The sequence below is a fragment of the Salvelinus namaycush genome, chromosome 24 (assembly GCF_016432855.1).
Source record: "Salvelinus namaycush isolate Seneca chromosome 24, SaNama_1.0, whole genome shotgun sequence".
NCBI lineage: Eukaryota > Metazoa > Chordata > Actinopteri > Salmoniformes > Salmonidae > Salvelinus > Salvelinus namaycush.
This window is the reverse complement of record NC_052330.1, coordinates 18,520,740-18,534,044: the sequence shown is the minus strand read 5'-3', so window position 1 is coordinate 18,534,044 and position 13,305 is coordinate 18,520,740. Positions and strand designations below refer to the sequence as shown.

Genomic DNA, 13,305 nt, shown 5'->3' with positions numbered 1-13,305 from the left:
CGACTTTGTTTTGAAGGTAACAATAACACAATAACAACAAGGATTAACTAAATAAACCCAGCTAAGCTAGCACACACTGCAATAATAACAATGCTACCAACAATAGTGAACTTATGTTTTTCTACGCATCCCAAAGGCATAAGTCTGACCATGCTCTCACAAGAAATCACACAGCGACAAAGGACGGTCCGGGACTGGGATCTATTTATAACCTTGTAAGAGCATGGGTCGGACCAACTGGCCAATCAGAGGCTAGAAACACTGTATGCCCATAATGTCCAGGAGGCGGAATTCTGTACAGTGCCAATGTACAGAATTTTGGTGTCAATGTTTACTGAGAAAGGATGGGAGCTGCCATCACCAGATATGGGTTTCCCACACTCGGCTCATGCCTTGGGGGTAATGTGGAACCTATGAACAAAGGTGCATTGTCCCAATGTGAACATGTTTGTTGGGATTCCTTCCATTCTTTTGGATCAAAACCTACAGAACTGTTCACCTGTTCTCCAACTCCAAAACAAAGGCATCCCTCCTCTCCTCCTCATATCATATATCACTCCTACAGTATATGACTCCAGACTCAGGTCTTCCAGTAATCCACTGACAGTGTAATTTGTGTAGGAACAGGTTTATATGAGGGAGGAGGTAGGAACGACTAAGGAGGAGGAGAGGAGGGTGGCAAAAGGAGAGAGAACATCTCAGAAAAGTTAGAGCTAGGGAGTGTGTGTGAGTGTGTAACGACCCTGAAGGACTCTGTTGTGTGAGTGAGTGAGTGTGTATTAGAATCTTAGCGGTGCTCCGTAGCTAGACAGCTGTTTGTTTGGGAGTGTGTGTCTCTCATCAGGTAGAGGTCTCAGGGTCTATCTGTGGGTGACAAGACAGTATGATCCCTCTACTCCTCTCCCTGCTCCTGGCTTGGCCTCCAGGGACAGGGGCACAGCAGGACACACTCATGCCCTTCATGGAGAACCTTGACGCAGACAGTAACGTCATTCTGAAGTGGGGGTTCAGTGAGGTCCAGGGCACCATCATGTTCCAGCTGACCGTCAAGACCACTGGCTGGTTGGGATTCGGGTTCAGCCCAAATGGAGGCATGGCTGCATCGGACATCGTTATGGGAGGGGTCGGACCAAATGGCACCTATTTCATGGTATCTAAACTATTAACCTGTTATTATTAACTAGTTTCTAATCATTACTATTAGACACAAGAGAATGAGTGGTAATGTATTGTAGTAGTTGTTGTTCTGTTACATGCAGGAATAGCAGTAGTTATATTGTAGGGATAGAAGTAGGCTACTGTAACAGTAAAGTGGCTATAGTAGTAGCAGTAATCATGATTATCTAGTTCAGTGTTTCCCAACTCCAGTCCTCAAGTACCACCAACAGCACATTTTTGTTGTTGCCCTGGACAAGCTTATCTGATTCAACTCATTAAGGACTTGATTAGTTGAAAAGTTGAATCAGGTGTGATTGTCTGGGGTGCTACAGCAAAAATGTGCGCTGTTGGGGAACACTGATCTAGTCATATGGAGTTTTTTTAAACCTTTATTTAACTAGGCAGGAACAAATTCTTATTTACAATGACAGCCTACAATGGGTTAACTGACTTGTTCAGGGGCAGAACGACATATTTTTACCTTGTCCACTCGGGGATTCAATCCAGCAACCTTTTGGTTACTGGACTAACGCTCTAACCGCTAGGCTACCTGCCGACCCAAAGAAGGAGGAGTTGTAGGTGTATTGGTTTTCAACACCTGCAAACCGTTGGAAGATTAAATGACTCATTAAAGTTACCTGTGAATGTGTTGCTCCTTCAGAAACGCCACAACATTTTTGTTTAATAACACAGAACTCTATTAACCTTCATATAGACTCCAGATAACTTCAGTATTTCTGTGTTGTCTCTCTTTCAGGATTATCATGCCACAGGGAACTCATTTCCCCTGGTGGATAAGAAACAGAGCTACACCCTCCTGTCCCTGACCGAAGCAGATGGTCAAACCACCATGACCTTCAGGAGGTCCATCCAGTCTTGTGACGAGGAAGACTTCCACATCACCGTAAGTCAACTGTTTCACACAGAGACACAAACTGTTAACAAGTAATCTGTACTAAAAGTCTTGAAAGGATTGAAGAGGAAGATCATGTTCCGTTATCATGATTGACTATTTCTATTCATAAAAGGTTAGTTTACAAATATCTAAGCAACCTAAGCCGGGTTTGAGAGTTGTTCCCTTTTAACCTAAATAAATGTATTCTTTATAACAAACATAGAGTTCGTTAGTTTCTCAAGTGATGGTGGGCCAAAATATCCTTCCCCATCTGTTGCCATGGTAATAATGGTATGGTCTTTAGGCGTTCACACCCCTGAGAAATAGGATCTGCTCCTATGGCCGTTCCCATGGTTCAATGCCTAGATTAAGGTGTGATACGTTCCATTGTTTGGACCACAATCTTTTTACACTATATTGTGGTCTGGCATTTCATTGTTGTGCTTCATTGTTTGTACTTTTACATCTTCTCATAATCTCACTACAGGCCTCCATGCAAAGCTCCAGTTTCCTCCTAATCCCCTGATTCATTTATATTCTGTTCAGTGTGTTCAATCTAATGTACCTGCTCTTTGAAAGCACTCTGGAGACCATCTCTGGTTTACATGCACCTACTGATTATTTTATTTAGAGTAATTCAACACAAATAATCCGGTGATTGGAACAATGGCCTATACACAGGGAGGCAGGCAAACATTTTCAAAGTGAGCAGTTGTAACCCTAGATGGTTCACAAAAACAGCATTAATAAAGACAATGGTGACATAACAAGTGTCAAAACACCAATGTCACTAAATGATGCAGACCCTACTAAGTGTCTACTGGCTTCTAGGCCTTTTCTTCACACCTAGTCTTCACTCTGTGATTTTTGTTCTTCTGTGCTCTTGTATGTTTTATGTCAATTGATGTTGTTTTGTTCCATCCCCCTCCTCTTCTCATAGGACAGTCCAGTGAAGCTGATCTATGCCTATGGTACGTCTGATGACATAAGGTACCATGCCAATAGAAGGGGGACCAAGGAGGTCAATCTACTCAAGTTCATGCCCAGATCCAGCCCCCCAGACAGCAACTATCTAGACTTCGTTGTGGAGAATGTAAGAGTGACCTCCCACACATGTCCTGAAGGGGGATCATCTATTTCCTCTAGATCAGGCACAGCAGGACTTTTAGTTTGAAGTAAAATATTTTACTTCACTCCTGGGGTGGAACAGGTCAAAGATGAATGAATGAAATTAATTTGAATTAAGATTGTGATATTGAATATACAGGAGGTGGTATCTTTAGTCTACAACATGTGACTGTGGAACAGAATGGACTGGCAACACTTATACTATTAAAGTGATGCTCCAGAACTTCTGTATAATTTCAGCCAGTAGTTTTGAAAGTGGTGCTCACGAGCCAAGATGGGTCCCTGTTTTTTGTGTACTACTTCATCCATTTTGTATGATATGTTATGTCCTGCAAATTATTATTATCATCTGTTATTTTTTTTGCAATTCGTATGATAGGTTATGAATCCAATTCATACAATATGTTACAAATCTGTTGTACTTAAGATCCCGGACTGCATCGTTAACACAGTAGTCCTTCTTCCATTGCAGGTTACTGTCCCTGCCGAACGTACATACTACCACTGCAAGGTCATGAAGGTGCCAAAGCTCAACGGCAAAAATCATATCTATCGGGTAAATGAGCCCTCTATCATTTCATGGTCTAATCATTTTGCAATTACATCATAAGTTTGTCATTGGAGTCGTCTCTTCCCTCTCCCTGCTTCTTCTCTCTATGCCTCCTTCTCTCTCCCTGTCGCTCAGATTGAGCCGGTGATTGAGCACCTGGACCTGGTCCACCACATGCTTCTCTATGGCTGCCCCTCCTCTGTGAACCAGACCTACGAGAAGAAATGCTACACGGAAGGATCAGGGGAGGACTGCATCAGAGTGGTGTCTGCCTGGGGGGTGGGAGGAGGGGTGAGAGACTGCCCCCTTCTGAAAACATTAATATACACACATGCATGCATGGACACACATGCTAGTCTGATCTCTGTCTCTACATTGTCTTCTCCATTCCAGGCTTTTGAGCTTCCAGAAATAGCTGGGATCCCTATTGGAGGACAGAATAATGATGAGTTCTACAGGCTGGAAATCCACTACAACAACCTGGCCCAAGAAGCAGGTAACCATTCACTAGCTAGTAATTAAAATGTTCCAATCCACTATTATAGGATTAACAGGTTTACCCTGCTCCAATCTTGATGATTAGGTGAACCATGTGCTAGTCCTTGAACAGAACAAAGCCTGCACACCCTGAGGTTCTCCAGGACTTTGATTGAATTTAGTGATCATCTAAAGCCCCCATCATCACGTCTTCTCCTCTGTCTCCCCCTGCAGGCCGGAGGGATAGCTCAGGCCTGAGGCTGTACTACACTGCCCAGCTCAGGCAGCATGATGTGGGCATCATGACTACAGGCCTAATGGTGGCCATTGGCTGGGGCTACACTATCCCTCCCAATGCCCCAGCATTCCACAGCTACGGCCTCTGTAACACATCACACTTCTCAGACGTACGCTCAGTGCCCTTTGACACTAGATTGAAGAAGGATGGCTGATGTTGATGACATTGTAGAGCAGATTGTCATCAAAAAAGGAAAGAGCCAGCTAACTCTTTCCTTTCTGGTATACTATGCATAGCCATCTCTGTTTCAACAAAACAGGATTTTGTTCAAAATGACCCTGCTTTCTGGCTTTCCCCAGATCCTGCCTGACCCTGTCCCTGACCTCTCTGTGTTCTCCGTGGCACTGCACACTCACCTGGCTGGGAGGAAGGTGCAAGCTGGCCACATCAGGTGAGAGAGAGCGGCAGGGTCGCAACTTTTACTTGGGACATTCTGAAATTGCATTTTAGTCCCGCCCCAGTTCTATCATTGGAATGTGATACAAAACAGTGCATCGGTGCGCTTTAGGACCATGCGGACGCCTCCGAGTGGTTGGGTAGGCTGTTTGAAGTGTTTATCCGACTGGAAAAAACAAACAAAAGATATATATATATGTCCCCCCCAATTCTAAAACCAAAGTTGTGTCCCTGGAGAGAGGACACCCCAAAATATGATCATGATACCAGCCTATGATATGACCAATACGTGGTGTCATTGTCTGGATAATTAGCGATAAGCTTTGATGATCTTTCTGGATGATTCTTCACTCTCACCACTGATGTGCTCTTGATTCTAACCTCCACAGGAATGGAGAGCAGATTGACTTCCTGGGCTTGGATGAGAACTTCAACTTTGAGATGCAGCAGGCCACCAATCTGGGAAATATTAAGACCATCAAACCAGTAAGCATCCATGTACTTCCTGTATTTCAAATGGTTGTCATGGATGAGTGGTATTGTTAGTCATTAGATCTTTCTTAAAGCAGTATCTCTTCCCCACTGCAGGGCGATGAGATTGTTGTGGAGTGCACCTATAACACAACCAATCGCAAAGGAATCACACAGTTAGGGCTTGCCACCACTGATGAGATGTGTCTAGCCTTTGTCTTCTACTACCCAGCCATCCCCGTCACCAGCTGCTGCAGCCACCCTGACATGCATGCATACATGGCCATGATGGGGAAGACAGTCAACCAGTAAGAGCCTTCACATTGTCACAGTTTACACCCACACATTTACATTTTTAGACTGGTACTGTGCCTGTTTGTTTTAGTGGCTAGTTACGCATGACTGCATGAATGAATTAATTAATTAAATGAATGAATACAATTTTATTTTTGTGTCAAATTGGCAACCCATCCCTTATGGGATTACTTGACACAAAAACTAACATTACAAAAAATCACTGTGGTAATTAAATGATAATTCTTCTTCCGGCGTTCTCTGCATTGCGCATCACATAAAGGGTGAAAAAAAATATAATAAGTAAATCAATACATAATAGTAAATAAGGTAATCCAAAGAATAATTACATCCCTAGAGCAGTAAAATCATATTAATGTAAGTCGCTTGGATAAAAGCATCTGCTAAATGGCATATATTATATTAAGTTGTTTCATGTAAACCAGAATGACTTTGTGTGTGCCCCACAGAGACATTGGGGAGATGTTTAAGACTGCAGCTTGGGACCAGTCGTCTACTGCCGTGCATGAGGCCACAATGAAGACGGTCCCTCAGATTGGGTTCATCATAGATGTCAATGTAAGCATCCACTCAATAAAAATGTAAATGCTCATGCTGTCATTTCAAAACATCCTCTCCATCCATGTCATGTTTGTTCCTTCTACAGAAAAACTACACCATGTATGAGGGAAACATCCGCAACATGACGGCTACTCTTTCAGTGAGTTGCAGGAGTGATCCATCCTTACAGGCTGGGCCCTTGAAGCCATTTAACTACAACACGTCCCCCAGAGGAAGCAGTTCCTGGGTCGTGACCTCTGCTGCTGGAAGTGTCTTGCTGATGCTCTGGATTACAATGCTATAAGAATCGGTCCAGGCCAAGATGAGAAAAAACATCAACATATGTATTACATTTTGCCCTGCTCTGGGTAGGTCCCTGAATGTTTTTTTGTCCATTATATACATATTTCTTTTGCCCCCATTCATGCTCTAATGATTACAATCAATTAATCAAAATAGCCACTGGCTATGCCTATTTAGCATTGATTGCTCTTTGATTTCGCTACATTAAATCAACCAAACTTTGATTTTGATGACAGGTCTTTGTTTATTCATGGCAATAAATATTAGCCTGGAGCTTCCATGTTATTTCTGTAAAGTAGGTCTATTCAATTTTACTGCATATTTCTGTACTTTTGTGATTAGATTAAAATGTGTTTCATCACCTTGACTCTCTTTGTGTCTGTCTTCTATTCTGTTTTATCTCATTGGTCTAAAAATCAAAATCATACGTGCATTGTGGCTGAGAAAAATATTGACTCATTAAGTGGAGTAAGGCACAGATTAAAGGTGTCATCTCTGGCATCTCGTCAGACATTGATGCTTCATGGTTTATGATGAACATGCCAGGAGGGTTACATTTTACATTACATTTTAGTCATTTAGCAGACGCTCTTATCCAGAGCGACTTACAGTAGAGTGCATACATTTTATTACATTTTTTTACATTTTTTTTTTTTTTTTTTTTTTTACATATTACATATTACATTTTACATACTGAGACAAGGATATCCCTTAGATAGACGCAAGTCACTTGACCCAAATGATAGACTTTCCTCCTTCTTTCTGTCTATCTGTTCCCTTTCAGGGGAAAGGGGATACCTAGTCAGACACACAACTGAATGCATTCAACCGAAATGTGTTTTCCACATTCAATCCAACCCCTCTGAATCAGAAAGTTACGGGGGTTGCCTTAATTGATGTCCACGGCCCTTGCAGAGCAAGGGGAACAACTACTTCAAGGTCCTCAGAGCGAGTGACGTCACTGGTTGAAACGCTATTAGCGCGCACCACCGCTAACTAGCTAGCCATTTCACATCGGTTACAGGTGCAAAAACTATTTGTGTATCTCTAATAATTTAATAACATTGAGATGTGTACATGTAGTAGTTCCAGAAAATAATATATATTTACAAAAATACCAAGTGGGTAAGCTGGAAGGCAAGACAAATCAAAGTGACATATTCATGTAAGAAATGGTCTGATATCAAACTCTTGGTTCAGACCTCTAGGAGACATGGTACACAAATGGTAAATCCAATACAATTCTCTTCTAAATAATAGATTATCAGTACCCACCCAGGAGTCTAAACATGTTCGATGCCAATGTATCTCAAAGAGCTAATGTTGTGACGAGACTCCATGAAATGCGCAGCCATAGGGTTTCTCTGGTCAAGGGTCCTGATTAGAGGTGGACTGACTATGATTTTTCAACGCTGATACCGATACCGATTATTGGAGGACCAAAAAAGCCGATACCAATTAATCAGCCGATTTTTATATATATATTTGTAATAATGACAATTACAACAATACTGAATGAACACTTTTATTTTAACTTAATGCATCAATAAAATCTATTTAGTCTCAAAAAAATAATGAAACATGTTCAATTTGCTTTAAATAATGCAAAAACAAAGTGTTGGAGAAGAAAGTAAAAGTGCAATATTTTCCATGTAAAAAAGCTAACGTTTAAGTTCCTTGCTCAGAACATGAGAACATATGAAAGCTGGTGTTTCCTTTTAACATCAGTATTCAATATTCCCACGTAAGAAGATTTAGGTTGTAGTTATTATAGGAATTATAGGACTATTTCTCTCTATAGCATTTGTATTTCATATACCTTTGACTATTGGATGTTCTTATAGGCACTATAGTATTGCCAGCCTAATCTCGAGAGTTGATAGGCTTGAAATCATAAACAGTGCTGTGCTTCAAGCATTGCGAAGAGCTGCTGGCAAATGCAGGAAAGTGCTGTTTGAATGAATGCTTACGAGCCTGCTGCTGCCTACCACCGCTCAGTCAGACTGCTCTATCAAAATATCAAATCATAGACTTAATTATAATATAACACACAGAAATACGAGCCTTAGGTCATTAATATGGTAAAATCTGGAAACTATCATTTCGAAAACAAAACATTTATTCTTTCAGTGAAATACAGAACCGTTCCATATTTTATCTAACGGGTAGCATCCCTAAGTCTAAATATTGCTGTTGGTTAGGTACACATTGGTGCAACGACAGTGCTTTTTTCGCGAATGCGCTTGTTAAATCATCACCCGTTTGGCGAAGTAGGCTGTGATTCGATGATAAATTAACAGGTACCGCATCGATTATATGCAACGCAGGAAGAGCTAGATAAACTAGTAATATCATCAACCATGTGTAGTTAACTAGTGATTATGTTAAGATTGATTGTTTTTTATAAGATAAGTTTAATGCTAGCTAGCAACTTACCTTGGCTCTTGCTGCACTCGCGTAACAGGTAGTCAGCCTACCACGCAGTCTCTTCGTGGAGTGCAATGTAATCGGCCATAATTGGTGTCCAAAAATGCAGATTACCGATTGTTATGAAAACTTGAAATCGGCCCTAATTAATTGGCCATTCCGATTAATCGGTCGACCTCTAGTCCTGATATTACTCCTGTGTTCTGCTATCCTTGTTTTCAGAGCTCGTTTTGTTTTTCCTACATAGCATAGACCACAAATACACTTGATCGGGTATATCCATTTTTTTATGTGAGACATGTAATGATTCCCTTAATCTTAATGGCCTTGCTCGTAATAGGGTGATTAAACATTGTGCATTTGTTCGTAAAGTTACACTGGTTACATCCGCCACATCTATAGTTACCATCCGGCACATTGTCTAGAAAGGTACTACGTGGCTCTGATGGAAGATCAGACCTTCAGACGCGCCCCCAATGATGTGATCGAACTGTTTACCAAGTGGGGAGTATTGAAGGAAGCATTGAGCCCATTGGTCAGGAGGTCGGGGAGGTTTGGGTGTGAGGCTGTCATCCTGGGTCATACTTGACACATCCATATTTTAACTTCCCAAGTCTCAATGTACAAAAGAAAAAGGTGGAAAGAAATGATTCGAAGTCAGGCGTCGGGTGGTTGAATTCGCCCAGTACGATGAGTGGTGAGCCATCGTCAGGATCAGCTTATCAAGATGTCAAGCTAATTTAACACTCCAAGGGAACCTGGTAGGCAATAGAGTGGACATGTGACAGTGACAGCATGGAATTCAAATGAGGATAGACAGGTGAGAGTGGGAAAATAGAAAATCTCCACTTAAGAGAAATAAGTAGCCCTGTGCCAACCCCCGCAATGATCAGATGCTCTCGGACTATGAGAGAATACATAGTCAGATAACGAGAGAGCAGGTGGAGTAGCAGTGTTCTCTGGGGTAATACATGTCTCTGTCAGAGCCAAAGGGTGTAGGGACTGATGGGCAACATAGGCTGAGATTAACTCAGTCTTCTTGACCGCAAATCGGCAGTTCCAAACGCTGCCGGGGACTAGAAATTCCACATGGGTTGTGCGAGCAGGATACACTAAATTAGAAGGGTTGTAGCCAAGGGGTAGGGAGTGTCTGTACAACCTACAGGGAGAGAAGTGAACAGGGATAGGAAACACACACACACACTTAATAACAAAGCTACAAAAGAGCAAAATGAGATTATCAGAAGAAAGATAAGATACTCAAGATACTCAAGTGAGAAAGTGGTGTGGAGCCTTCCTCTCTATCCTTCTTGAAATAACCAAGTTATTAATGTTAATCTGAGTCCCTTGGGGTTCACGGGTTTCAAGTGGTTTTTGTCAAATTTCAACCCGATTAAGAACCAACCCCACAGACAATCGACAGAGTAAGTTCAAATGTAATTGTATTCAGTATTTGTGACAGACAAGGGATGTTTGGGTTTTCTTCTATGTTATAATGCGTGGCTATGCTGGACAGCCTGGACAGGCAATGGAAAGCATCTCCACATTGGGACTACCTGTAAGGGTGAAGAAGGTCGCAGGCTGTGGAAATAGCTGAAGGAGTGGGTGGAGATGAGATGGTAGTAAATACTGCTCAAGTTTGAAATAAGTCAAGAAAGATCGACATCATTGTTTCTGCAGCTGAACAATATCTGGGATTAAAAGATTTCACATCTGAAGAGCTCCATGGAGTACTGTCTCAAGTAGTCCCAGCCTGAGTAGGGAAGTTTGAGTTATCGAATGACTGAAGGAGTGGGAAGATTTTTCCTGATAATACTTTTTAGTTTTTGTGAATTAATGTTATTTTTTATCTTCCTGTAATGGAATTTACTTTTAATTTATGAATTTATCCCTTCATCCCTGGTCCAGTTGGTGTGGGAATGCAGCTCTAACTTTTGTTTGCAGACTGCCATAGTACCGCAGAAGAAGAAGAATTTGAGGGGCCGATCTTTCGGCGTGTCATTTTGCAATTTGCAGCCAAAGATTTGAATAACTAACGCAAGATAGTTATAAAAATCTGTCATAGTGGGCCATGCAAGCAAGGAGGTGGGCAGAGCCAAGCACGAACTAATGAGATCCTATTGGCATTTATTCGCATATTTCCGTTAGGGAACGCCTACTTTGAAGTGTGCGTGTGCAATAACTCAGTTCGCCCTGGCCACATTTTTTAATCTGTTTGTTACAGATTTTAGTTTCGGAAACAGTTTTGGAAACTGTATGGAGATTAAATGTTTCATCGATGAGAAAATTATCTGAATGTCGGCAAAAATCCATCTCACTCCATATTCTTCCACTGCTGACCACAGTTGTTGGGTTTATTCTCGTCCCATTATTTGGTTGTGAGTGGAAACGCCCACCGGATACTTCACATTCCTACATCCGGTGAATTATCTGGCTCATTGTTCTATCTCTGTGTAGCAGCGGCTATCTGGAACGAAGCAAAGCAGCCCCGGCTTTTTAGACTGGGAATCAGCTGGCTAGCTAATGGCTATGCTTCAATCAGAATGATATCGCAGCGGGAACGAGGAGAACTCGCACGTTTTTATACTGTTACGGACCCTAAAAAGCATAAGAAAGGCTATACAGTGTACAAAGTCACTGCAAGGGTAAGTTGACAGAGGCTGTGTTGTTGACAGGCGGCTACCGTGACGTTAGTTAGCAGCTAGCTAGCTAACGTTATCATTGTTGTTTTATCCTGTCGTAGCTACAACTGCGAATACTATTCATACGGATATGTTGTAGTTGATAAATAACGACATTGTAAACCTTATGTTGGCTGCTTATATGTGTGACATTTTTCAGTTCACCTGCTAACTTGCTCCCATTATTCAGCTAACGTTAACTAACTAGCTGTCAAACTAGTGCCTAGCTTGCGCTAACTAATAACTAGCTCGTTTATGTCTGACAATGGAGATAGAAAGCTGCCTAGTTAGCCAAGCTCGGTGATAACAAGATCAAGAGAGGAGATTACATTGAATGCCACCTTCTGTCATACCACTATATGCTAACTAGGTAGTTAGCTAACGTCAGTTAGCTTTATTGTCAATAACAGTTAGTTAACTGAAGTGTGCAATCATGAGACCAGTAAGAAGCTGCCACTTATAAGTCTAGCTTACTGCTGCCCCAGTATCTGTGCAAGCCTTTAGAGCTGGCGACGATGAGGTGACGTGTCTCCTCTCTAAAGCCCAGGAAGCCCCCATTTCAAATTTCCATTAGATAACTCCGCATGCGTTATAATGTCAAAATACTTTAGTTACTCACCAAATATGGGGTTTCGCTGAGTAACTATCTTCATTTACTCCCGTTATGGCTGGTTTGTACTTCCAAAAAGGTCAAGCAACCGAAAAAATGTACAAGCAACTGAAAAATGCCTCTTTGGCAGTGGTGGAAAAACTACTAAATTGTCATACTTGAGTAAAAGTAAAGATACAGTACCTGAATAGACAATTACTCAAGTAAAAGTCACTCAGTAAAATACTACTTGAGTAAAAGTCTAAAAGTATTTGGTTTTAAATATACCTAAGTATCAAAAGTAAACGGAATTGCTAAAATATACTTAAGTATCAAAACTAACAGTATAAACCATTTCAAATTCCTTATATTAAGCAAACCAGACAGCACCATTTTAATATATTTTTTTTTGACGGATAGCCAGGGGCAGACTCCAACACTCAGACATAATTTACACATGAAGCATTTGTGTTTAGTGAGTCTGTCAGATCAGAGGCAGTAGGGATAACCAGGGATGTTCTCTTGATAAGTGAATTGGACCATTTTCCAGTCACAATGTAACGAGTACTTTTGGGTGTCAGGGAAAATGTATGGATTAAAAAGTACATTTTATTTTGGAATGCAGTGAAGTTAGCAAAAATATAAATGGTAAAGTACAGTTGCCCCCAAAAAACGACTTAAGTACTTTGCACCACTGATCCTCGACACCTCTAATGTGTTGGGCTGTTGTAGACTTTCGAGCTGTGCTTAACAGTAAGGTTTTTGCTCCTCAGAATCCTTGGGACGTGAGTGCTTATACAGTTTAATTTAGACCTTATTTGGAAGTACAAAGTACATACTGGCCGTGACGCTTGCAGAGCTGTCTAATGGGAGTTTCAATCAGAGCTTCCTGAGTGTTAGAGAGGAGACACGTCATACTCATTCATCGTCGACATTTCTAATACACAGATACTGGGGCATCTAGTTGCATACATTTTACTAATCAGTCTCAGTAAGTATGTCTATGCAGCATGAGAGAAACTGCAGTTTATGCAATTTATTGTCTAGCAAAAGGAAGTCCATGGCAATGACCCAAAG

The 13,305-nt window shown here is 41.4% G+C and overlaps 2 protein-coding genes across 2 annotated transcripts in view; both read left to right on the top strand.

The window, feature by feature from the left end:
• The first annotated feature begins 883 nt into the window (after positions 1 to 883).
• On the top strand, positions 884 to 7,333 carry moxd1l (monooxygenase, DBH-like 1, like). Its single transcript, XM_038962616.1, has 13 exons — positions 884 to 1,150; positions 1,916 to 2,073; positions 2,999 to 3,146; positions 3,654 to 3,737; positions 3,867 to 4,022; positions 4,125 to 4,227; positions 4,443 to 4,615; positions 4,806 to 4,897; positions 5,292 to 5,388; positions 5,491 to 5,681; positions 6,138 to 6,246; positions 6,335 to 6,388; positions 7,316 to 7,333. The coding sequence occupies exons 1-13, from the start codon at positions 884 to 886 to the stop codon at positions 7,331 to 7,333; spliced, it is 1,650 nt and encodes a 549-aa protein (XP_038818544.1).
• A 4,062-nt stretch (positions 7,334 to 11,395) lies between these two features.
• Positions 11,396 to 13,305, top strand: part of rps6kc1 (ribosomal protein S6 kinase polypeptide 1) — a 51,173-nt gene continuing 49,263 nt past the window's right edge. Inside the window, exon 1 of the mRNA XM_038962265.1 lies at positions 11,396 to 11,603. Coding sequence (XP_038818193.1) covers positions 11,502 to 11,603 — 102 coding nt within the window. The 5' untranslated portion in view covers positions 11,396 to 11,501. The remainder of the gene's footprint in view (positions 11,604 to 13,305) is intronic.